The sequence below is a fragment of the Colius striatus genome, chromosome 10, assembly GCF_028858725.1.
Source record: "Colius striatus isolate bColStr4 chromosome 10, bColStr4.1.hap1, whole genome shotgun sequence".
Lineage (NCBI taxonomy): Eukaryota > Metazoa > Chordata > Aves > Coliiformes > Coliidae > Colius > Colius striatus.
In genome coordinates, this window is record NC_084768.1 from 2,031,975 (window position 1) to 2,055,156 (window position 23,182).

Here is a 23,182-nt window from a genome sequence, read left to right on the forward strand (position 1 = left end):
ACAAGGAACAGCAATTCCTGCATTCTGGTGAGGTGTTTGTGGACCCTTGTTCATGGTGGCTCTGCAAACCTTTAAAAGGAAGCTTTAGCACAAGTGGGTGTAAATTTTAATTGCATTGGAGTATAGTTTAATGAGGCCTGTGAGAATTAGATTCAAAGAAGTTTTTGAGACTATGGGAATTGTAGTTAAAGTATTTATGGTGCCACATTTCTCCTGGAACATCTTGAATATTATACCTCTTAAAAATCTCTCTGCTGAACTTGAGCAGTGTCACAACTGCTTCTGAATGGAGACTGAGGGAAAAAAAGCAGCATTTAGCACCACTTCTAATAAAAGCAATTGTCCTTTCTTAGATTACTGTCATATTGACCTTGAATCCATTGCCAAATAAGGATTTATTTCAATGAGATGGTAGAACTGTGTCTCTCTATAGAAGTGTACAGAATTTTTCATTCCTTTTCCACACCTGGAAACACTTTTCTAGTTCTCCAGCTGTTTAAAAAGATCTACCATCTTTATCACTTTTATGCTAAAGAATAATAGAAGTGATATTCTAAGTTCTTTTACTGGTGAGATTCAGCTTGCATCCACGTGTCTCCTTGCTTGGCCTTGCAAGCACATTTTCTGAAGTAGTCCTTTAGTAACTTGAAGGACACATTAATATCCCAGGGTGCTTATTGCTCACTCATCTGTCACACAAAAGTGGTACTGGATTTAGATCAGGCCAGAAGAGTAGCAGTTTGTTACTACAGCTGTGTGTTCTACCCAAAGCAGCACTGCCAGGCTCTGTGGACATGAATTCTGCCCAAATGGGGCAGTTACAATTCATACACCTTTAGGTTATAACAGCCTCTTCTTCACCAAAACTATGTCAAGTAAGCAGGACTTGGTAAATAACAACAGTGACTGAAATCTTTCAGATAAGGAGGCTGTAGGCAGCACACCCTTTTAGGAGTAATTCAGTCAATTTTGGTGACACCATTAACTTTGACCAGTGAGATCTGCAAAGAAAAGTCAGGATTTTCCTTCCATGCATCTTCAGAAATAAGGGTTTGTGAAATTCACTTGTGAAGGAGGGAGTGTCCTGCCCTAGCCAGAGCCCTTGGAGTCAGAAGTCTCAAGTGTGTACCGACCTTCTTCTGCTTGCTTGGGAGTGTCATACCCGATGCTAGTTACACTCCTGGAACTGCTCTGGTCAAGGTCAGACACTGGACTGTCATGGTTTGACATGACAGTCATTCTGGTAAGGGGGAAGGGGCTGTAAAGATGGCTCCTGTAAGAAGTTCGCCACTCTCCCCAGCTCTGAGCCAGACCCACTGCTGGGGCTGAGCCAATTAGACGCCTCCACAATGACTTTTTAAGAACAAGCCAGAATAGGAGGTTTCTTCCTCCTTTTTCTTCCTGTTTCTTCCTTCTGTCCCTTCTTCTTCTGGCTGCTGGTGGTGCAAGGAGTAGGAACAGTGAGAGAAACAACCATGCGGGCTCCAAGGTCAGTGATGAAAGAGAGGAGGAGGTGTGCTGGAGCAGAGACTCCCCTGCATTCCATGGAGAGACCTGGTGAAGCTGAGGTTTGTTTGCATTTCTTTGAAGACCTCAAATCGGGGGTAGAGACTTATTTTGCTAAAGTTGACCCTGGACCAGGGGCAACAATTCACTTCTTTAAAGGCCCCAAGCCAGGGACAGTGACTAGGACCGGAGGAGGCCGTGTCCCGAAGGAGGGGCCCTTTATCACTGTGGCCAGAGCAGGCCTTGTCCCGAAGGAGGGGCCCTTTATCACTGTGGCCAGAGCAGGCCGTGTCCCGAGGAAGGGACCCAATATCCACAGCTGTAACTGTGGGGAGGAACCCACGACAAAGCAGCTCATTCAACTTATGCCCAGAAGAGGCCTTGTCCCGAGAGAGGGACCCTGCAACTGCACAAACTGCAGCCGTGGTGAAGAATCCACACCAGAGACATTCCCCAGGGTCTGTGTCCCGTGTGAGGGACCCTGTATGGGCAGAAGCTGCAGCTGCTGGGAACAACCCACACCAGAGAAGTTCATTAAGGACTGTGTCCCAGGGGAGGAACCCCGTGTTGGAGCAGGGGAAGAATGCCAGGAGTCGTCCTCATCTGAGATCACAGAAGCGGCAAAGCCCATCTGTGAGAGACTGAGCACATTCCCCATTCCCTGCCCCCCTGAGCCGCTGAGGGGGAAGGAGGTAGAGATCTGGGGAGCAGTGAGCTGGGCCGGGGAAGAAAGGAGGGATGGGGAGGGAGATCTTAAAGCTCTGGTTGTAATTTTCTCATCATCCTGCTCCCTTTTTGCTTTTATTCCGTTCTGTTTCTTGTAGAATAAACTTTCCTCCTTTCCTCTCTAAGCTGAGTGCTGGAGTCTGTTTTGCCCAGAACCATAGTTGGCAGTGAGCCCTCCCTGACCTTGTCTCTATCCACAACAAGCTTGCTTATCTTCTTACTCCCATTTCACTGGAGCCTCTGCCGTCCTAATGAGGGTGGGGGTGAATGGGGGCACCAAGGGAGAGACTGTTGTGGTGCTGCTGTGCTGATTGGGCCAAACAACAACATGGAGAAAAATTAGTCTATTGGTCCATGCTCCACCACTCTGCCTAAATAAGCCCAATACATAGACCAATAGATAGAAGGCAGTAGTTTAATTGAATACTCATGATTTCCTCACTGGCTCCATTTTCAGACTGGAGAGTGCTGTTCTTTGAGTGCTCATCTGTAAAAGAACGTATGGTTCTCTGCAAAATGTTGCAGGCTTTTTGTTGTCTGCATAGAGCATATTTAGGTTGCATTAAATGAGGCCAAAGAGCTGAGTCAGAATTCTGTGCATAGATACATACAGATTCTTTTTTTTTTTTCATTTCACTCTTATTTTTACATTCATAAACTATTTATAATGCAGTTAAGGTGTGCTGAATTATTCTTCCATCATGTAATATTTGATACCAGCTTTAGGGCCACGCTGAGGCAGGTAACCTGTAGTAGCTCATACCAATAGTGATCTCATGGCTTCAATGTTGTAAGGTATTGTTTATTTTAAGTATATTTAGACCTGTTCCTCAGTATGTTTTTGCTGTTATCGACAACACAACAGGTGTACACATTTAGTTGCTGGTCTTGCTGTGAAATCAGGGCCTTGTACCTCAAATGTGATTTTGGCAAGTAAAACTTCTACCAAGATGCAGACATACAGATGTTCAAGTGACAGCATTCTCAAAGGGTCATATTAGACACCTGGTTTTTAAAAGTGTTTCTTTCTGTCCCTAGGCACTGTACAGATGTTATTTGCTGTGTGATCTTCATAGCTGTCATTCTGGGTTACATAGCATTAGGAATTGTTGGTAAGTAAATCCAGGTATGGTAGTGCTTTCTCATCCACAGGTGAAGCAACTTGATGAGTGTTAAAATTTTTGCCTGAGATGTTCCTTTTGCTTATATCAATGTAAAGCTCAACAAGTTTTACATAGCTCTATGTAAAAATCAGTAAGAAATGCCTTGCCTAGAAACATTTAATAAATTATCATTCAGTGTCTATTGTAATTAGGAAGAAGTTCAAAACAAAGTGTTTACTGGTAAAAACCTCAAAATTAAGTGTGTTCAAGTAAAAATTAAACGGTTTGATAATTTTGCTATTGTTAAGTAACTGTGGTGAAAAATTTCACTTCCATTTGCTATTAATCTGAGATAAACACTTTGGTTTTAAGAGGCTTTTTGTTCTGTAAAATATTACTGCAAGGATCTACATGAGCAGTAAAGGGAAGTAAGAGAAATTACTTCATTTACTGTGGGACCTGCAGTTGTTTGCACATCAAGATGTTCATTAATATTAGCCATTTTGCTTTGTTTGTGAGAACTGTGTGAATACCTGTGTGTGAAAGGACAAAGGATGTTGTAAGTGTACTTCCTGTGTATCTGCAGGTCTGTCTGAGCTCTTTCAGTTTGCTTGTAAAAGATTATTTTGGCCCTGCCTTATATAGAAGAAGGTTAGTTTTCTTCATAATTCTGTAATAGCATTTTCTGTTCTGTAGAGAGGAAAGGTTGTGCATTCCCCATCCTTGGGGGAATGATAAAAGCTCTCTGAATGTGGGCATCCAGCAAAAGCTGGCCTGGGCAACCTTCTCTAGGTGACCCACTTGAGCAGGGGTTTTGAACAAGGTGACCTCCAGAGGCACCTGCCAACACTGTGTGCAAAGCTGCCAACTATAGCATGAAAAGATGACAGTAAGCAAGACTGCTTTAAGCTAAGTGATTCCAATAACTGTCTGATAGACTACTTTGTCTTCCTACTAATTGCATGGTAGTGTAATGTCCTCCAAGCCACAATGTTGAGCATTTTGTCTCCTCTCACTTTGCCTGTGGTACCTGAACACTGAGCATATTCTGAAAAATCTGTTCTCTCTCTCAAGCACTGAGGTATTTTTCCTTTCCCTTATTCACCTGCACTTACTGCCCCATTGTGAACCTTTATGTTTACAAGAAGATAGAGAAGTGAGGAAGCAAATAGTATATGCCAGCAAGTGACAGAGGTGTGGAGGACCTCTGCAAGGAGGTGCAAAGGCTACACTAGGAGGTGAACAACAGACTGACAGATGGTTGATTATGCTTGCAGGTGGAAGAAACTCTTTCTTTTCAAAACACTTTGATTTTGTTCTTGTCTAATCTCTTTGAGCCTCTTGTTTCCCAAAAATGAATGCTAACTCAAGATCTATGAATGTAAGAAAAGTGAGCAGAGCAAAAAGTGGATTCAGAAGCTTTTCAAGCTGTACCTGATTTTATGCTGTACTTCTAGGATTCTCTTAGGGACTGGATCTGGGAAGAGAGTTCCTAACTGTACTGCATGGCATGACTGTACAATCAGCTTCAGACTGATTTGAAATGCAGTCCTGTGACAATTTTTTCACAAGGTCAGTGTCTGTGATTGTGATGCTTAAGTGGCATCTGTGTGTAGGCAAGTCCAGGATCAATTTGTTTTGTAGCCACTACTGGATTCTGTTTATGCAAAATCATGCATGTACTCTCTCATGACAGTTCTGGCTACTATTTGGATCATGTGAGCCCTTTCCTTTGCTATGAAATGAAGCATCTTCTTGCCCTTTTGGCCTGATTGAATTGTTCCCACTTAATTCTAAGTGTACACTGATGTTCGTTTGACTTGTGAAAGTATTGGGAGCATTCCCATGACACATGACTCCCAGTTGAAGACTGTAGAGGAACTTAACCAGGAAATACATTCAATGTATGTCTCTGCTTACTGGAATAGACTGAAAAAGAGGAGGTAAATTATTAGTCCTAGGAAACAACAGTATCTTCTGGAGTGTGCATGGCTGTTGCAGGCCTGCCATGCCTCCCGCTTGGTGCTAGGAGTGTGCTGTATCTGAAGGACATCCCTCTGATGTCTGTGCTGTTGTCATCCTCATCCTACATGATCAATGGAAGCTTCATTGACGATCTACTCTCTCCTTCTGTTACTGCTCAATCTCAAAGCCAGAACCGAAGAAACTGGATTTAGATTAGAGGAATGTTTGTTGTTTTCTTGGGCATATAAACGCTCAGGTGGTTGGTGACGTGCCTCTGCAGACAGGCAGTATTCTGAAGAGCTGTAACCTGGACAAAGGGAAATTAAAGCCTTGGCAGTTTATAGCTGTATGCTATTCTTGTGCTACCGGATCTTGGCTTTCTTTCCAGCACTTTATACATTTTCTTATTTTTTGGTTAGAACTTTATATCAACTTTGCATATGCAGTTTCCAAAGAACCACATGTGTTAGAGGTTGCAGAGTAGACAGCAGCAGAAAGAGGACTGACCTTGTTTCTCCACGTCTGTAATCTCAGACGGTGTAGTTACTGTGATGTGAGACAGCGCATTGATCATGTTCCCTGTTCTGCATGTGCAATGGTTTCCTAATGGACACAGGATGCATGAACAGCCTTTTCCTGGAAACCTCATGAAAAATTGGTTACAGCTAGAACCTATTCCTGGAACCAGATGCTGAATTTGTGGATGATTTTTTTCTACCTTTCTTACAGAGAAGATTTGGATATTCAGTCTAGAAGCATTTAGTTCAGCTTCAAATCCACATCCACGTGGACGCTGCTTTTCTTTCCTTGTACTGTGCTTCAACTATTCCTTTTACCATGATTTATTTTCAAGTAAAAGATGAGATCAGCTTTGGTACAGTTCCAGGGGCCAGCCATGTACAAAGTATGTGAGAGTCAAAGAAGTTCACATTAAAAGAAAATAGATTATAAATAAATCCTTAGTCATGAATTATGACTTATAAAAGGTAGATTTCTTCTATTTCTTCAGTATGTGTGAATACTGCTCTGGATACCTGTTTAATTTGGCTTGAGAAGTAAACAATAAATGAAGGTTCCTCACACAACTGCTATGACTGAAAACCTGACATAAATTTTGCCCTCAGTATTGTACATACAGCTCATACAGGCTTCGGCTGCGAGTGTGTGTCTGTGAAGCAGTGGGGTAGGATTTTTATGCTTCAGGAAAGCGGAAATATAGTCTGATGAAAAGGTAATTAATTCTCTTTGAAAGATGAAACCAAATGATTTCTGATAGTAACTTTTCTTAGTTCTGCTTCAGTGATGGTGTTGTTGAGTGACTGTACTGAGTAGAAATAGTTACTCTATGATTTACTTCCTTTTAGTTATTTTAACTTTACAGATTAACTAGTAGCACTAATTTAACATTCCTTGAAGTTTTTCTTTGTGTCAAACTGACTTAACTCAGAAACACTGGGTTTATCCAAGTGATACTTTACAAATGTTTAGCCTCTTAAGACTAATTTAATTCAGAGAAGTGCATATCAAAGGCAGTAAATAAGTTATCTAGGGAAAGAGCTTCACATTCCAAAGGACAGGTTAATTCTAAGTTATAACTCTTATTGTATTGCTCCAAGGAATACACAACACTGATGTTACCAACGTGGATTTAGAAATTCTCTCACATGTTCTGTTACATTAGTCAATTGCTCGTGTTAAAAGCAGTAAGAAGTAACTGGCAGGTCAGTTTCAAATGAAAAAGTAAACTGGATTTAACACCGATGAAGCGCTTAGCTTTCTCTGAGGATCAGAACAACCACAGTTTATCTGAAATGCAGTTAATCTGAATTTTCAGAAAGTGTTGATATGCAGCATCAGGTTAATTTGCAAACTCCAAAGCACAGGGAAAGTAACATGGCTTTAGAAGAACTAGCAGATTAATTTTGGTAGCGTAAAACTGTTCCATGTGAGAGGGAGCATTACGAATTCCCCATAACTATTTGCAGCTCATTGAAGATGTGTTGAGTGTCTGACCTGAACATTTCAATAAATTTGCAGTCTGCCACTCTGAGATCTTTCCTGTGCTCTGCCTCTACTGCACGTATCGTTATTGTTAAGTACTATTATCCTTACCAAAGTGACCTTGAGGAAAATGACGCATTCACAAATGACTATATGTAATGTCATGAAGTTGAGAGGAAATAATTAGGGAAAAGCAAGTTCAAGGTAGTTTGTGTAGATCAAAGACTAAAGTATATGCCAAGTGGGCTTCTGACATTCAGTATATAGTGCAGGAGGGGGAAGGTTGGGGATAAAATCTTTGTAATAGCTGTAATGTTTTCCACATAATACAAGCACAAGGAAATGCTTGAGAGAACATCAGTGGTCTTTTTTAGCAACCTGAATTCAGGGGGTCAGCTTAGGGTAGTGATAGGGAATTATATTCTAGCATTATATCTGTCTTTCAGATGATACTTAAAAACAAATGACATTTCCATTACTTGGGGTCAAATAAGCACTTAGTGGTCAGAATGGTTCAAAGGTTAGTCATTGGCTAGTCATGAAGGAAGCTTAGTCAGGTCTGTACACTACAGCTTAGAAATAGCGATACTGGTAGTGATAGTCTATGAGTACTTGATCCTCAAAGGGATGGTTCACGCGAGCATATAATACGTGAATTGCCAGGTGCAGACCTAGTAACTGAAAAATGGGGCAGTTGCTGAGTTGAGAGGTCGGGGAGTGCTTTCGTTTACAAAGTGAGATTTTTTTTCCATTCTTGGTGCAAGTGGAGTCCACGAGATTCAGCGACACTCTGTATTTCTGTCACGTGCACAGGTAGTGTTGATGTCATCGTGGTTGTCTGTGAACACTCAGACTTGTCTACATAGCTAACTCCTCCCTTTTAAGAACCATTATTTCCATTACCTTGCATTTTGGATGCAACTCAGATATGTGTGCCCTGAAGGTAAAAAGTGAAATGGTTTGCTTTCTTACTGATTCATCCATACCTTGGTTCAGTTTAGATGTTAGTTTTTCATTAGGAAAGCTACAAATCACTGCTCTCCAGTGGTGTTCAACCAAAATTAAAGTGGTACATTAGAGATGATACATTTTCATGCTAGCTGGCTTCAACGAATAACTGGGTCTATAATACTCAAATATTAAAAAATATCTGTATGTTTGCAGCTTGGGTGCACGGTGACCCCAGGAAAGTGATTTATCCAACTGACAGCTATGGGCAGTTCTGCGGTCAGAAAGATACCCTCAATGAGTGAGTACTAAATCCAGTCACATACCTTTATCACTAGTGCACTATGAATGAGATGGGAAGCTTCAAACTGTTCTGTTTGCTAGGAGTTCTTGTGAGAAGTTGAAGAGACAGGGGCACTCCTACTGTATTTATTCCAAAGAAATAGATTAGTTGCTCAGTGAAAATCTAGACCCAAATTATTACTGCAATGCTGTTGTTCTCATAATTCAGAGCTTATTTTTGGTAAAGTGTCGATATAACTTAAAGATTGCATCACTAGCTGCATAGAAAGTGACTAGCTGGCACAACTTCTAACTGCCAAAGTCTGTACAGTTAACAAACTATTGAGTAATTCCTCTGTTCACCTCAGTAGGCATTGTAGCCTGATTCTTAGTTCTTCTTAACATGCACCAAAATAACAGAAAAAAAACTGTAAGGAAGAGTTCTTTTTGTCTGATTGTTTTTGTTTTTCTCTGGTGCTTATCCAGTGCCAATGGAGAGGAGTGTGAGTGGTCTGTGAGACACATAACTGTAACCATAGCTGCCTTGGGGATATCAGCCAAATGGCTGCATTTACTTGTCTGTGTTTCCCAGTCTTTTTAAATTTTGAACTGTGAGAGTTAAATTAATCAGTTGATATCAACAGAGCACCTGCACATTAAATCTGCTGCTCAAGAAAGAAAGCTGTCACATCAGTGTTTTCTCTGCAAACCTAAGTGTTTCATGAAACGGAATTTAAAACCCAGTTTACTCTTTCCCTCACCTTCTCCCTCTGTTAAGCATCTTTTATGCCTTCACCACTGTCAAGAAGCTGCAAGCTATGCAAGAAGCAAAATGGTAGCTAGTGTCTGATAACAGCTCTTTGCCGCTTCTTTCTTTTCCCATGTAGTTTTCGGGGAAAGAACCTGAGAAAGCTACCGTGAAAAGGGCAGTTCAGAAGGAGAGGAGCAGGAGATGGGGAGTGGAACAGAGGAAGAGCTAGGACTTGATATCCTTGTCCTGGTTTCGTCTGCAATAATTTTCTTTTTAGTAGCTGACACAGGGCTATGATTTGGATATGTGTTGTAAACAGTGTTGATAACAGAAGGATGTTTTTGTGTTTAAGATGAGCAGTGTTTGCACACTCTTCTCTCACTGCGTCTGCCAGTGGAGGCTGGAGATGCACAGGAAGCTGGGAGGGAGCATGGCCAGGACAGCTGACCCAAACTAGCCAAAAAGGCTATAAACTGTCCAGTTTATATAAACTGTCCAGTCAAAACCAGGATAATCCTCTCAAGTTGTTTTTTTTTACACAGGAAACAGAATAGATAGTGCAAGAAGACCTGTTCCACTCTCCGAGTAAGATTCTTCACAGCAGTTGTTGGACAGTCCAACCTCCTGAAGAGGAAAAACTAGGAGAAAAAGTTGTAGTATTGTGTGTGCTTGCCTCACCACAGCCTCACCAAAGCCCTTCTCTGCTCCCCTCTAGCTCACTCCCAGTTTGTCTTTGCTCTCTGGTCTATAGGAAACAGTGGGCAAATGGGTTTAGGAGTCTCAGACACACAGCATCCAGATGTAGCCAGATGCTTCTCTCTGATTCTTATCATCCACTCCCATTCCCTCTTTCTCTTTGTTGCTCAAGTCTTCCCTTTAGTGATTTCTTATAATGTGATTTGCAGTTTGTATTCATGAACGTATACATACATATATGTATATATACATATGTATATACTCCATATATATGATTGCTGGAGAATAATACAGCTACTGAGACTGCATTTTGGCACTTATTTGCTACATTGAGGAGTATCTTATCACAATATAAGCCAAAGACACTTAATGCAACCAACTGGAAAAACAAGAGTGTTTATGGCAGTAGACCAAGAGGCCCCTCTGAACAAGTCCCTCTAGTCCCTAAAAGTGGATGTTTGGGATGTGCTTGTAAGACCTTCATTGATGCCATTGTCAGACTTTTCAGATACCATTTTTCAGATGCTCTGAAAGTAAGCAGTGTGAAAGGCTAACCCAGGACTATGGCTTTCCAAAGTCCCTGAGGGCTTAGTCTGAAACTTTCTTCTTGGAAAGGGATCACAGTCTCAGTGCTTTGAGTCTTGTGCTTGAAACAAACCTTCTCAGCAATCTCAGAAAAGAGAACAACTAAACAACTAAAAAACAACTCAACACTCACAGCTCCTGCAAAAACCCATTTGAATTCCAATGAATTCCATGCAGTGAAATTGTGTTGTCAGGCAAGTCTCTCTTACACCTCTTTGTGTCTCCCTGTAATCGATCCATTAATCTCCATGTAATCTCTAATCTTGTTTTGCTTTCTGCAGAGCACAGCGTAATCGCAGAGCCCAATTTCAGTATAAAGAGTACAGACCTAGTTCTTGGTGGCTCTTTGCTTGTGTTTCATATATGTTTAAACTTTTCTTTTTCTGCTGTCAATATCAGCAAGTGTGCTAAGACATAAGAAAAAAGATTTGATGAATGGCTTTGAGTAGCTCACAGATCATAAATATTGTCAAGAAAGTGTTGAAGAATGATGACATTTCAGTCCAAAATTGTATTCCATTGACTTGAAGAAATAACAACTAATTATAGTAAATTGTTTTTTGCCAGGATGCTTTTTTTTTGAACAGTGCACATACTTCAGTGAAAACAATTTAACTTTATGTCGTGGTTTAACCCCAGCCAGCAGCTGAACACCACACAGCTGGTGACTCACTCTATCCCAACTGAAACCTTACCAAACGTCAAGCGGTTGAACTCATTTTAAATGGAGCTTGAAAGTGCAGTTCTACCCTCTAATGGCTTTGAGGACATAGTCAGATCCAGCAACTGGTGTGAGCTACGTGCTGGTGGGCGGTCAATCCTGGACTGGGGCATACAATGGAAAGATGTGGGAGCAGGCCTTGTGCCAAGTCTGCAAACGGAAGGGCAGCCTTGTTAGCCCAACATGCTGCATTGCTGATGTGCTCACAGGGCAGAGCTCCCTCTGTGGTGCTTTGCCTCAGGGGAGCCAGTGATGGCTCAGACTCACGAGACTTGGGGCTGTTTAGTCTGGAGAAGGGGAGATTGACATTTACAAATATCTAAAGGGTGGGTGTCAGGAGATTGGGACATCCCTTTTTTCTATAGTAGATAGTAACAGGACAAGGGGTGATGGGATGGAGCTGGAACACAAACAGTTCCACTTAAACATAAGAACAAACTCTTTAAGTGTGAGGTAAGGGAGCCCTGGCCCAGGCTACCTAGAGGGGTTGTGGAGGCTCCTTCCTTGGAGATCTTCAAGACCCACCTGGACATGTTCCTGTGCGACCTGATCTAGGTGACTCTGCTTCTGCAGGGGAGTTGGACTGGATGATCTCTAAAGGCCCCTTCCAACCCCACCATTCTATGATTCTATGATCATAGGCCACAGGGGGGCACGTGCACCGTCATTTCTTATAGGGACACTGTATAGTCCTGTCGTGGGTGTCTGACTTGGAAGTCTTGTGTTAACAGGGCAGGACTACTGCCATACCAACTTCACTGGAGCCATCTGATAATTTTCTGACATAGGAAGGTTTAACACTATATTGTGCTGTTCTTCAAAATGTGGGTGTTTAAATCCAGAGATCCTGGGGCAATCAGGTTTCAACAAATCTAAAGTCACATGACAGCTACCTCAAGGTCCCGAGTTCCAAAAGCTGTCAAGTGTGTGGATTCTGGGGCACAAACTCCTCAGACTGTCCCTTATTCCCATCAAAGGAGGCTTATCAGTATTTTTAGCAGATGCTATTATCATCATTCTGTTTCCTGACCAGCTGCTTTAGGTTCCCAACCATAAAAAGCTTTTGATTGGTTGTGGTGCCACCTCCTGATGAACAAGAAATAGGCAGCTTTTACAGTGTAGCATCCACTGATTGTAATTTTGCATACAGCACATGTACAATATAGTCAGTGTAAGCAAAGGGACTGCAGTGTTTTTGCAGGGGTATTTTACAGACCTCCCTTCTCAGAGGCAGGATTACAGATACCTGTTACAATGCTTGGGGTCGTTTCAGCTTAAAACCTTGCTGTGGAAAAAGCTTTTCAAAATTAGCACTCTTTGGAACAAATACTTCTAGTTTGAGATGTCTTGGCATAGAACATTCAAGGTCTGCTTGAGATTTGGTTTTTTGGCCTGTGTTTACAATATGACCATCCAGAATAATAGAATTTAAATATTGAAATATGCTATAAATTCTTGAATGGTAGGATGTGTAAGCACCATTGTTTGTGACACTAACTGTCTTATATCCACTTCCTTAGGAACAAGACCCTTTTGTTTTACTTTAACATTCTGAAATGTGCCAGCCCCGTAGTGTTAATAAACCTACAGTGCCCTACAACACAGGTGAGTGAAATACGCAGGTAGAAGTATTTTCCTTGTCTCTTAGTCATGGTCCTTAAGAACTAGACGTACATTTCTTTGGATTTAAAATGCTGTTCGTGTCTTTCAAAGTATGAAATGATTGTTTTTGTAGATGATGTGTAGCTCGTGGCCTCTGCAACCTGTGATAGTCAGGAAGAATAAATAGAAATGCACAAAATGTGTAGGTTGGATAAGAACTGAAATAAGAAAAAAGTCTGTTTAGTTTAACATGGTAATTTGTTACTTAAGGATTCATCACAGCTATCCAGGAGTAATCAGTGCATGTTGCTTAACATCTAAAGTTTTCCAAACCAGACATGTTCATGAAAATGTGCATCTCAGCAGTGACAGGAGTACCTGGGTGTGGCTAGAGCCTGTGGCGCTGTCAGAAGTTAAGACCTTGAAAATTTGTTCTCGCCTTATGCCACAGCTGGTACTGCCTTAGCTGTGCTGCGACTTCTCACCACACTGAGAAATAAACCCAGCCACTGAACTTGTGAAGTTTAACATTATCCTTCCGATGTCTTTAACGTGAGACCGTTTTATTGACGTACTTTGTTGAACAATTGCCAGATGAATTGTGTCAGTTCATCTTATGAGGCAATAGCTCATGTTATGAGGGGGTCAGAGGAGTTAGACTCAGGACTGCTCTGATCCAGCTTTGCTGCCAAAGTAATTGTACTGTGTAATTAAGCTGCAAGTGACCTAGAATGACCTCAGCAATTTGGATAGCATTCAATTAAGTTGGGTATTAATTTGGATGAGGGTTGCTATATGGTAGCCAATTTACTGATTACAAGTGTTAATTGTCTATTTATTTGACTATCATTTTAAAATGTTTCCCATTCCAGCTTACCCTCACTCCTGATCCCTATCCTTGATAGATGTTTCTGGCCTATCAGTTAGTCTGACCATATGGACTATTTGACACAGCTGAAGAGATGGAAATCTCCAGCAAGGAAGAGCAAGAACCCTCTTAACACTGACCAATTGCTGCCAGAATGGAAACTCTCTTTTGTCGACAGCAGATTTGCTTCAGGAGTCCCCATCTGTCCACATGCAGACACCAACACTGTTACCCTGCACTCTTTAGACTCTTACTGGAACAATTCAGCATGTTCAGAAATACTGAGGTCATTGTGTGGGATTTGACAGGTGCTGTGGTCAAGTTGGTAGTGGTCATGAATCAAGTAAGGTGAAATACTTGTTGAAGGAGAGTTTGGGGGAACAGAGTAGTTGCTTTGTTTTCCAACATACATCATCTCCAGAACGCAGAGTGTTTTTGAGTGCTGTTTGCTACTGCAGATGGTTAATTCCCTGGTCTTTTGTGAAAGTGATGAAGAAATATTTGTTTGACAATTCCTCTTTTGAACTACAGGCAAAGTCTTTCCTGCCTGTCCCATTTGTATCAAATACAAAGAACAAAGAATCCCAAGAACTACCAAAGGACGAGCTTCGGCTCTTGAATACAAGTCTTGCAAACTGTTAATACAGTTCCCTGGATCCATAGACAGAAAGCTTCATCACCTGTTTTATAGATGGGAAACTGAGGTTATAGTAAAGCTTGTTAGTCACTTGTTTGTCCCAGCAAGGACAAAACTCTTCTATCTTTATTTCTTGGCCTGCAGGTAGTCCACAGGACTGTAGCACTCATTTAGAAAGACCCTCTTCCAGCATGTGCCCAGTTCTAAGGATTAATACAAGATCTTTTCCCAAAATTCCTGTGGGTGAATGGTATATGGCAGAAGGCCCATAAGGTGAAATACAGTTTTGCGCATGATGCCTTTCTGGTACTTGGATAGCAGAGCTTTGCAAAGGGTGTGCAGACAGCACAACTTCCGAAACAGAGAACGGCCTTCTAGGACAGGCTGGAACTTGCTAAAAAGAGGGATTTCAAACTACCTCACAGTGTTTAGGAACGCGGTGGACTCAGAGGAGCTGTATACTTGCTTGATTCCAGTGACCAGCAGAGCCTTCAGAGTCTATGTGTTGGGCTGACTGCTTCTCTATTACGTAAATCTAAGTCATGACTTCTCAGTGAATGCGTTCATCAAACCCTTGCTTGATTCCTTACATAAACCTGGTTTATAATGGCTGCACCTTGAGTGGTGTGAAATCCATTCCTGACATGTGCAGCCCTCTTGTTTTGTAACCAGAGGAGATTCATCATTAATAGTAAAAAGCCACTGAGTGATTTACACCTGAGGTGACTTGAATGGTGTCTGTGAAGATGTGTTTGGCTGAAGAGACTTGTGTAGAAAGGTGGAATCATTCTAGCTGCATGAGACTTTTTATTTTTAATAAAATTCTCCTTGGAAATGAAATAGAAGGAAATTCCATGTAATCTGGGAAAGCAGCTACTGCACCATCTTGCTGATACACACTGCTGCTGATGGAAGTAGAGGAGGACCCAACAGACTGAAAGCTCTGCATGCCTACCAGAATGTGTAGAACCTAAGAAGATACAGAGAATGGCTTGATACTCCAGATGTGAGGAGAGACCTTGAAAGTGTATGCTATCAAAGAACTTTAGATATCTAGGCAGTGACAAGGAAAACAAATGTCCCTTTCTAAATACTTCAGTAAACACTACCAAGAGCAATTCCTTAAGACAGTGCACTTCTATAGGTGGCCATTTTATTGCATTGACTTTCTTTACCCTTCTCTACCTGCAGTGTATCTTTACTCTTGTTTTTTCCTTTTCTTGCAGCTCTGTGTCTCAAAGTGCCCAGACAGGTTTGCAACATACATTGATGTTCAGGCTTCCTACAGATATAAACCAGATCAGTGGAATTACTTCAGGCAGTTCTGCAGACCTGGTTTTAACAATCCTCGCAAGGTGTGTGTGTATCAGTAGGTAATGGAATGCTTTTCTTTTTGTCAAGCAATATGCAATCTGCATGATTTTACTGAGCTACATCAAAGTTTTTAATTATTCTGGTTTTACCATATAATGAGTTGTCTCATATATATGGTTTGATAATGATTTAATCTGGGACGAAGGTCTTGTGCTCACACCAAATCCCCTACTCTGTAAGTAACTACTGTTTGCTGAAAAAAAGGTCTGCAGCTACCCATGTAGTTGCAGTACTGTGGCAAGCAGTATGCTTTAGTACTTGGGTACTCTACAACAGTAGAGCAATTATAAGCCACCTGTCTTGTATAAGAAATAGCGTGGCAGCAGGCCCAGTGCAGTGATTGTGCCCCTGTGCTGGGCCCTGGGGAGGCTGCAGCTTGAGTGCTGTGTTCAGGGACGCTGAGGGGCTCGAGCACAAGTGTACTGGGGAGGACTGAGGGAATGGAGGTGTTTGGCCTGGAAAAGGGGAGGCTGAGGGGAGACCTTCTTGCTCTCTGCAACTCCCTGACAGGAGGTTGTAGTGACGTGGGAGTTGGGCTCTTCTTCCAAGTGACAAGACAGGAGGAAACGGACTCAAGTTGTGCCAGAGGAGGTTTGGGTTGGAGATGAGGAGAAAGTTCTTCACTGAGAGGGTTGTCAGCCCCTGTGCCAAGCTACCCAGGCTGATGAGGAGTCCGCATCCCTGGAGCAATTGCGAGGCCATGGAGTGGAGGTGCCGAGGGCCCTGGGTTAGTGGTGGCCGTGGCACTGTGAGGGGAGGGCTTGGACTCAATCTTAAAAGTTTAAGATTAACTCTAGTCCAACTGAAACAATTCTATGATCTCAGACCAGGTCTTCAGCCTCCTGAGTCATCTATAGATAGTTAGTAATTTATCTAGGAGAGTTAAACTATCCTTCACCTAACTGATTTTGCACTCAAATACACGGTGTTCTTTCTCCCATCTTTAAAACACCTTGCAATTCAACTATGTCAATCGTGTTAAATTCTTACGCTTCTTTAAAAGAAAAGGTGAAGGGAAGGCAAGAAACAATTTCCCAGTTACTTCTGACTTAAATGCTGATGGAAAGTGAACAGGTCTTCACTTGTTTTGTCACTAGAAAAGGGAAGAATGTGAATCTTTTCCCATATCACAATGCTGGTTTGGATTCTCACTCAGATCAGGAATGTATCATAGTTCCACCAGTCAAGTTTGGGGAAGAGGCTACAAAAGGCAGTTTGGGGCATTTTCTCTGGGTAAGAAAGCTGAGAGCTGGCCGAATGACAGAGCCCAGAGGGTGGGGATCAATGGCACAGAGTCCAGTGTGAGGCCTGTGGCCAGTGGAGCTCCACAGGGATGGGTTCTGGGGCCAGTCTGGTTCAACATCTTCATCAACCACGTGGATGAGGGGACAGAGGGACCCTCAGCAAGTTCCCTGCTGGCACCAAACTGGGAGCACTGGCTGATTCCCCAGAGGCTGTGCTGCCAGTCAGCGGGATCTCGACCGGCTGGAGAGTTGGGCAGAGAAGAACCTCCTGAGGTTCAACAAGGACAAGGGCAGAGTCCTGCCTCTGGGAAGGAACTACCCCCTGCACCAGCACAGGCTGGGGGTCAAACTGCAGAGAGAGACCTGGGAGTGCTGGTTGATAATAAACTAAATATGAGCCAGCAATGTGCCCTCGTGGCCAAGAAGCCAATGGCAGCCTGGGGGCAGCAAGAAGAGTGTGGGCAGCAGGTCAAGGGAGGTTCTTCTCCCCCTCTACTCTGCCCTGGTGAGGCATCATCTGGATTCCTGTGTCCAATTCTAGGCTTCTCAGCTCAAGAGGGACAGGGAAGTGCTGGAGAGAGGCCAGCACAGGGCCACTAAGTTGATCAGGAGACTGGAACATGTTTCATACAAGGAAAGGCTGTGGGAACTGGAGCTGTTTAGTCTGGAGAAGAGGAGACTGAGGGGGGATCTTATTAACATGTATAAATATCTACAGGGTGGGTGTCAGGAGATTGGGACATCCCTCTTTTCTATAGTAGCCAGCAACAGGACAAGGGGTGATGGGATGAAGGTGGAACACAAAAAGTTCCACTTAAACATAAGAACAAACTATTTCACCGTGAGAGTGATGGAGCCCTGGCACAGGCTACCCAGAGGAGTTGTGGAGGCTCCTTCCTTGGAGGTGTTCAAGACCCACCTGGACATGTTACTGTGTGACCTGATCTAGGTGACCCTGCTTCTGCAGGGGAGTTGGACTGGATGATCTCTAAAGGTCCCTTCCAAACCCCTACCATTCTGTGATTCTATGATTCTAAGAAATGAAAGCCATGTAGTTATTCTGGTATGTATTCAGCGTTCTTATTTTTCCTCTTTTTAGTCTGTTACTCAAGTTCTACGTGATGAAGATTGTCCGTCGATGATCATTCCAAGCAGGCCTTGTGAGTGATTCAACTTCTTTCAAACATCTAAGCATTTGCATTAAAACGCAACTGCAGCCTAGGAAGTGAAGGTCTTTAGGAGCTGTCTGTAATCTAACAGTGACATCCATTCCATTTAAAAATGTTTAGAAGTATAAAGGTTTCTTATTAGTGTTTCTGACTGCCTCCTGTAACCTTTCGGTGTGTGATCAGGTCAAGCTCTTTCTTGCTCTTGAGTCATCACTGCTAATGAAAATGTTACAGCTTGGGTTGTACCTTCCCAAGCATATGAGCAAGGCACTCTATTGGCATCCAGAAAATGCCACAAACATGGGAAGGATCAAATGGCCAGCTATTGAAGTTCAGATGAGCGCAGTTACTATGCAGCTCACCTTTCAGTTACAGTGCTGGCTATGCAGGGCATGCAAAGTAATTAAGGAGCAAAAAAAAGATGTTGGACACTATGGACAGCAGGTATTTCTGAGTAGATGAGTATAGTTCTCAGAGCTCATCTTAGCTGCAGAAGTGTAGTACCAAGAGTATCCGTTACTGACCAGAGGCTCATGGAAATAAGAAGTTGCTGTTTATTTTCCTGTGCCGTAAAACGCGTCGTGCGAACCAGAGACGGGTTATTCTGAAGAGAAAATATGGATTCCGTTTTAAAGAAACTTAAGAATTTGTGTGAAAGCTGGTGCACCGACCCAGAAGCCAGAAAATAATTTGTGAAGAAGCTATTATCTTCCTTTAGACTAGGGTAAGGGGCAGAGGTTACAGATGGAGGAGAAGAGGCATGTTACTGAAGGATGTTCTCAGAATAATCATGGGGTAGATATTCTAGACTGAATATTGAGCTCTGTCATCAGTTATTTCTTGGAACCTGACAAAGCACTGAATTGTTATACAAAGTTAAAGTGCAGCTGTGTAGGAGGACTGAGCTGCTCTTCCCTTTGGAATGAAAACCAGGATTTTTTACTGCAAAAAGCAGGGCAACAAAAATTAGTATGTAAACATCTTTCCCTTTCTCCCTCTTTTATAATCTCATCCTCCCTCTGTCTAACCAATAGCTTTTGTCTTTTTTCCTATTGCTTCCTCTCCAAGAATATCTAATGATAATGGCTGGTCCTGGAGCTCACCAGGCCTATGAGGAACTGACACTTGCTGTTGTGTATTATTCTGAGTGCTAATACCATTCCTGAGCAGTCATGTTGAGTCTGTCCCTGGGGGCTGGTTTGATTATTACCATGAAATGACAGATTTGAGAAGCTGCAGTTTTTGTAAGCTGCCTAGATACTGACAGAGAGCAGGTTCTGTGTTTATTACAAATCCTTAAACTGCTACAGGTAGTACTGCTGTTTTTTCAGTAGCACCTAGAATCTCAAGTTGAAAGCTATGATCCCACCATGCCTGAGCTTGGACAAAGAGCCCCAGAGCATAAGAATCATAATCTTGGATATAATGACTCTTCCAAGATGTGTCAAAGTCACCATATCATTATGATCATCAGTTGGAAAAAACTGAATCTAGAATTATTTAAACACATTACAAAAGACAAGAAATAAAGTGGAGCTTGACATGAAATGTGATATGCATGCTTTGTTTTGATGTTTTGAATAGTTCTTAAGAGATGCTTCCCAGACTTCTCCACGAAGAATGGTGTGCTAACTGTGGCAAATCAGACTACGTTCAAAGATGGAAGAGGGAAAATGAGAAATGTAACTGATCTCAGGGAAGCTGCAAAGTAGGTTTTACCCTTCTTAAGTGCTCATTTTTTGGATTCTGTACAGTAATTTAGGAATTGAAAAAGTAATCAGAAGCTCTTCTCACAAAAGGCTGAAGGTACTCAGGCAAGACTTGCTCGTCCATGGTCTGCCTATGTCTGAGCACCTGCAAAATTCCAGTGAAGGAAAACCATTACCGTGTTATGCAGAAATGGGCAAGGAGACAAGGTTTTGAGTCTGATTGTCTCAGAGTGACTGTCAGTTTCTAAATCATTCTTGGTTGGTTTTCCCAGCAAAAGTTAGTATTAAAGAAAGCTGGAGGAGATTCAAAGTGACATCCTCCTGCTGCAGGGCTCAGGCCAGCCACTAACATCCTCAGCTGGTCCTTCTGATGGCAACCCTTCCACTGACATGGACTGTCCCAGTGCTCTGGGCATCTCACCTCATCAGAGTGCTCCTGCTTTTGATACATGTCTAAAGGTTAGCTATGGTGCATGACAACCCTTCCCTTGCAGATGGGCAGTAAGCATCTCCAATCCTGGACATCAACCAGAATGAGACAAAACTACTGCAGTAGCTTTGCTTCTCCAGGTGCTGCCAGTCCTCAGCCTGTCTGGAGCACCAGGGTACCGTTCCTACCACTCCAAGGCTGTCACATTCTAGCACCTTACCAGCACTGTTACCACCTGCATCTTTTTAAGTTCCCACCTTTTGGCATCTACAACTATATTGTCTGTTCTTTGACAAGAAAAGCCTTCATTTCTTCCTAGGAAAACATGAATATGAGCGAGCACTTTGCAGGATAAGAAAACAGTTCCATGAAGTGAATCTTTTGCTTCACAGAGCTGTTTTCTGCTCCTCTGCTATTAGCAGTTCTGAAGGTACAACTGTTTGGCTCTTGGTACATTGCAGATCTTAATAGTGATCACTTTTCTTGTGAAATAATAGGCAATTCTATCTGGTGATAGTACTCATAAAGCTTCTTTGATAGTTTTTTGGGGGAGCTGTGTAGATTGATGTTGACTTTGTTAAAGAACTGGAGCTGGAGGACAGTAACAGACTCTTGTCACTGGAAAAGATACTTCCAGTTCTTCCACTGAGACTGTTTGCTGTTTAGATAAATACTGCTTTTCTGCCTAAAACAACCTTTTCTTATGTTTATCTTTTGTCAGTGGCATCAATAATGTCCTGGATGCAAGATCAGTTGGAGTGAAAATCTTTGAAGACTATGCCATTTCTTGGTATTGGATTTTAATGTAAGATTTTCACAGATATCTGTATTTTTTCCAAACTCACCTTGGAGCATGCAAGGAATTTAATAATACATCATGTGTATGTTTGTAACCAATCCTATTTTTAAACTCAAGGAGCAACTGGGATAACAACAGTGTTATGATTCTGTATTTGGATAAGGGTAGTACAGCAGAAACACATAGGGAGACAGTCGATCTGGAATAGCTTTTTAATGTCTTACAGGGCAGAAAAACAATCGATGCTGTCTTCTGTTGCACAGCATACATCAATTGATTTCTGGACAGTGATATTTAAGCATCAGCATTGGGGGGAGTTTCTTCTCCCCCTCTACTCTGCCCTGGTGAGGCCTCATCTGGAGTCCTGTGTCCAGTTCTGGGCTCCTCAGCTCAAGAGGGACAGGGAAGTGCTGGAGAGAGTCCAGTGCAGGGCCACCAAGATGATCAAGGGTATAGAACATCTTTCATATGAGGAAAGGCTGCAGGACCTGGGGCTGTTTAGTCTGGAGAAGAGGAGACTGTGGGGGATCTTATTAACATTTATAAATATCTAAAGGGTGGGTATCAGGAGGTTGGGACATCCCTCTTTTCTGTAGTAGCCAGCAACAGGACAAGGGGTGATGGGATGAAGCTGGAACACAAAAAGTTCCACTTAAACATGAGAAGAAACTGTTTCAGTGTTTCAGTGAGGGAGCCCTGGCACAGGCTGCCCGGGGGGGTTGTGGAGTCTCCTTCCTTGGAGCTCTTCAAGACCCGCCTGCACATGTTCCTGTGTGACCTGATCTAGGTGACCCTGCTTCTGCAGGGGAGTTGGACTGGATGATCTCTAAAGGTCCCTTCCAACCCCTACCATTCTATGATTCTATGATCAGAGTTTGGGAAGGTCTGATACTGAAAGGAGACTGGATTAAAAATTAAGTATGAAATTGCTCTAGTCTTTTTAATGTACTCCAAAAGAGCTGCTGCCTTCAACCATCTGTTTAAGGCAACTAGTCTAAGAGTTGTTAACCATGTACTCAGTTCCAGTGTTACTAGGACTCTAAAAGATAAACTCCCTGAGTTAAAAAATGCTTTTTCAGTCATTTTTTTTCTTTCTGGAAGTGAAACGAAAACAAGTGTTTCTGTACTACAGACTTGATGAAGAGAAGATATGCTGTAGATGTCTTTCCTAGTGTCCCCACTTGATAGCTCTTAACAGTTTCTTTTTATGCATCACAATGCCCTGATGGTTTCTACTCCTGATCATTACTGCTTTACCTCCTAAATGAAATTATTTGTTTCTGGGAAAGCTCCTAGAATGATATTTTACTAACACTATTTCTTTGCAAGTAAAGGTTTTTAGTGGAGGACTTAAAACAGCAACTTCCCTACTCATAGGTATCTCTCCAATGTGTGCTGTAGACTAGACTATGGCCGGGAAAAGGCAGTGAGTTGTTTAGCTGGTGTGAGTGACTGAAAAGGCATTGTACTAGTCACATTCAGCCAACCTGAGAACCTCATGTATACAAGCATTTCTGGCTCTGCCCTGACAGATCATCATTTGGAAGCTGTTTGTTTCTAGTAACAGGTGTATTTCATAAGGAAGATTTTGAAATACAGTTTTACCAGTGATTCTCTTACATGACATGAAATGACTCTCATTTGGAGCAACCGCCATGCAGGAAGGTGGAGATCCTCACTCTTGTTCTCCCTGTGTTTCTGTTTCTTGTCTTTCTAGTGGGCTGTTCATTGCAATGATTGTGAGTCTGCTCTTCCTTGTGTTATTGAGGTTCACAGCTGGGGTTCTTTTCTGGATTTTCATCTTTGGTGTGATTGGAATTATAGGTTATGGTAGGTATGGTCTTCTGGCCTCTGAGGCTATTTTTCTGTATTGCTTAAGTTTGGGCCAGCAAAGGCAATAATTACATCAATCAAGTGGTACATTTGGGAGAATTAATACCTGATTTTAGACACAGTTAAGCGAGAAAGGCTTAAATGGCAGCAAATTTTAGTAAGAATCGAGCTGTGCTGATACTTAGCACCAAATGTAGTAACCTAAGTTATCCGCAGTGTGCTTAGCCTGTACT

General features: G+C 42.3%; 1 protein-coding gene across 4 annotated transcripts in view; it reads left to right on the top strand.

The window, feature by feature from the left end:
* Nucleotides 1-23,182, top strand: part of SLC44A5 (solute carrier family 44 member 5) — a 74,572-nt gene that overhangs the window by 33,639 nt on the left and 17,751 nt on the right. For 3 of the 4 annotated variants that reach the window (XM_062003466.1, XM_062003464.1, XM_062003465.1), the window contains exons 3-10: nucleotides 3,271-3,344; nucleotides 8,466-8,550; nucleotides 12,805-12,889; nucleotides 15,618-15,746; nucleotides 18,109-18,169; nucleotides 19,763-19,886; nucleotides 21,039-21,122; nucleotides 22,834-22,946. In XM_062003466.1, the coding sequence (XP_061859450.1) occupies nucleotides 3,271-3,344; nucleotides 8,466-8,550; nucleotides 12,805-12,889; nucleotides 15,618-15,746; nucleotides 18,109-18,169; nucleotides 19,763-19,886; nucleotides 21,039-21,122; nucleotides 22,834-22,946 (755 nt within the window). Of the gene's footprint in view, nucleotides 1-3,270; nucleotides 3,345-8,465; nucleotides 8,551-12,804; nucleotides 12,890-13,794; nucleotides 14,098-15,617; nucleotides 15,747-18,108; nucleotides 18,170-19,762; nucleotides 19,887-21,038; nucleotides 21,123-22,833; nucleotides 22,947-23,182 lie in introns of those variants that run through there. The other variant, XM_062003467.1, reaches the window with a different exon arrangement.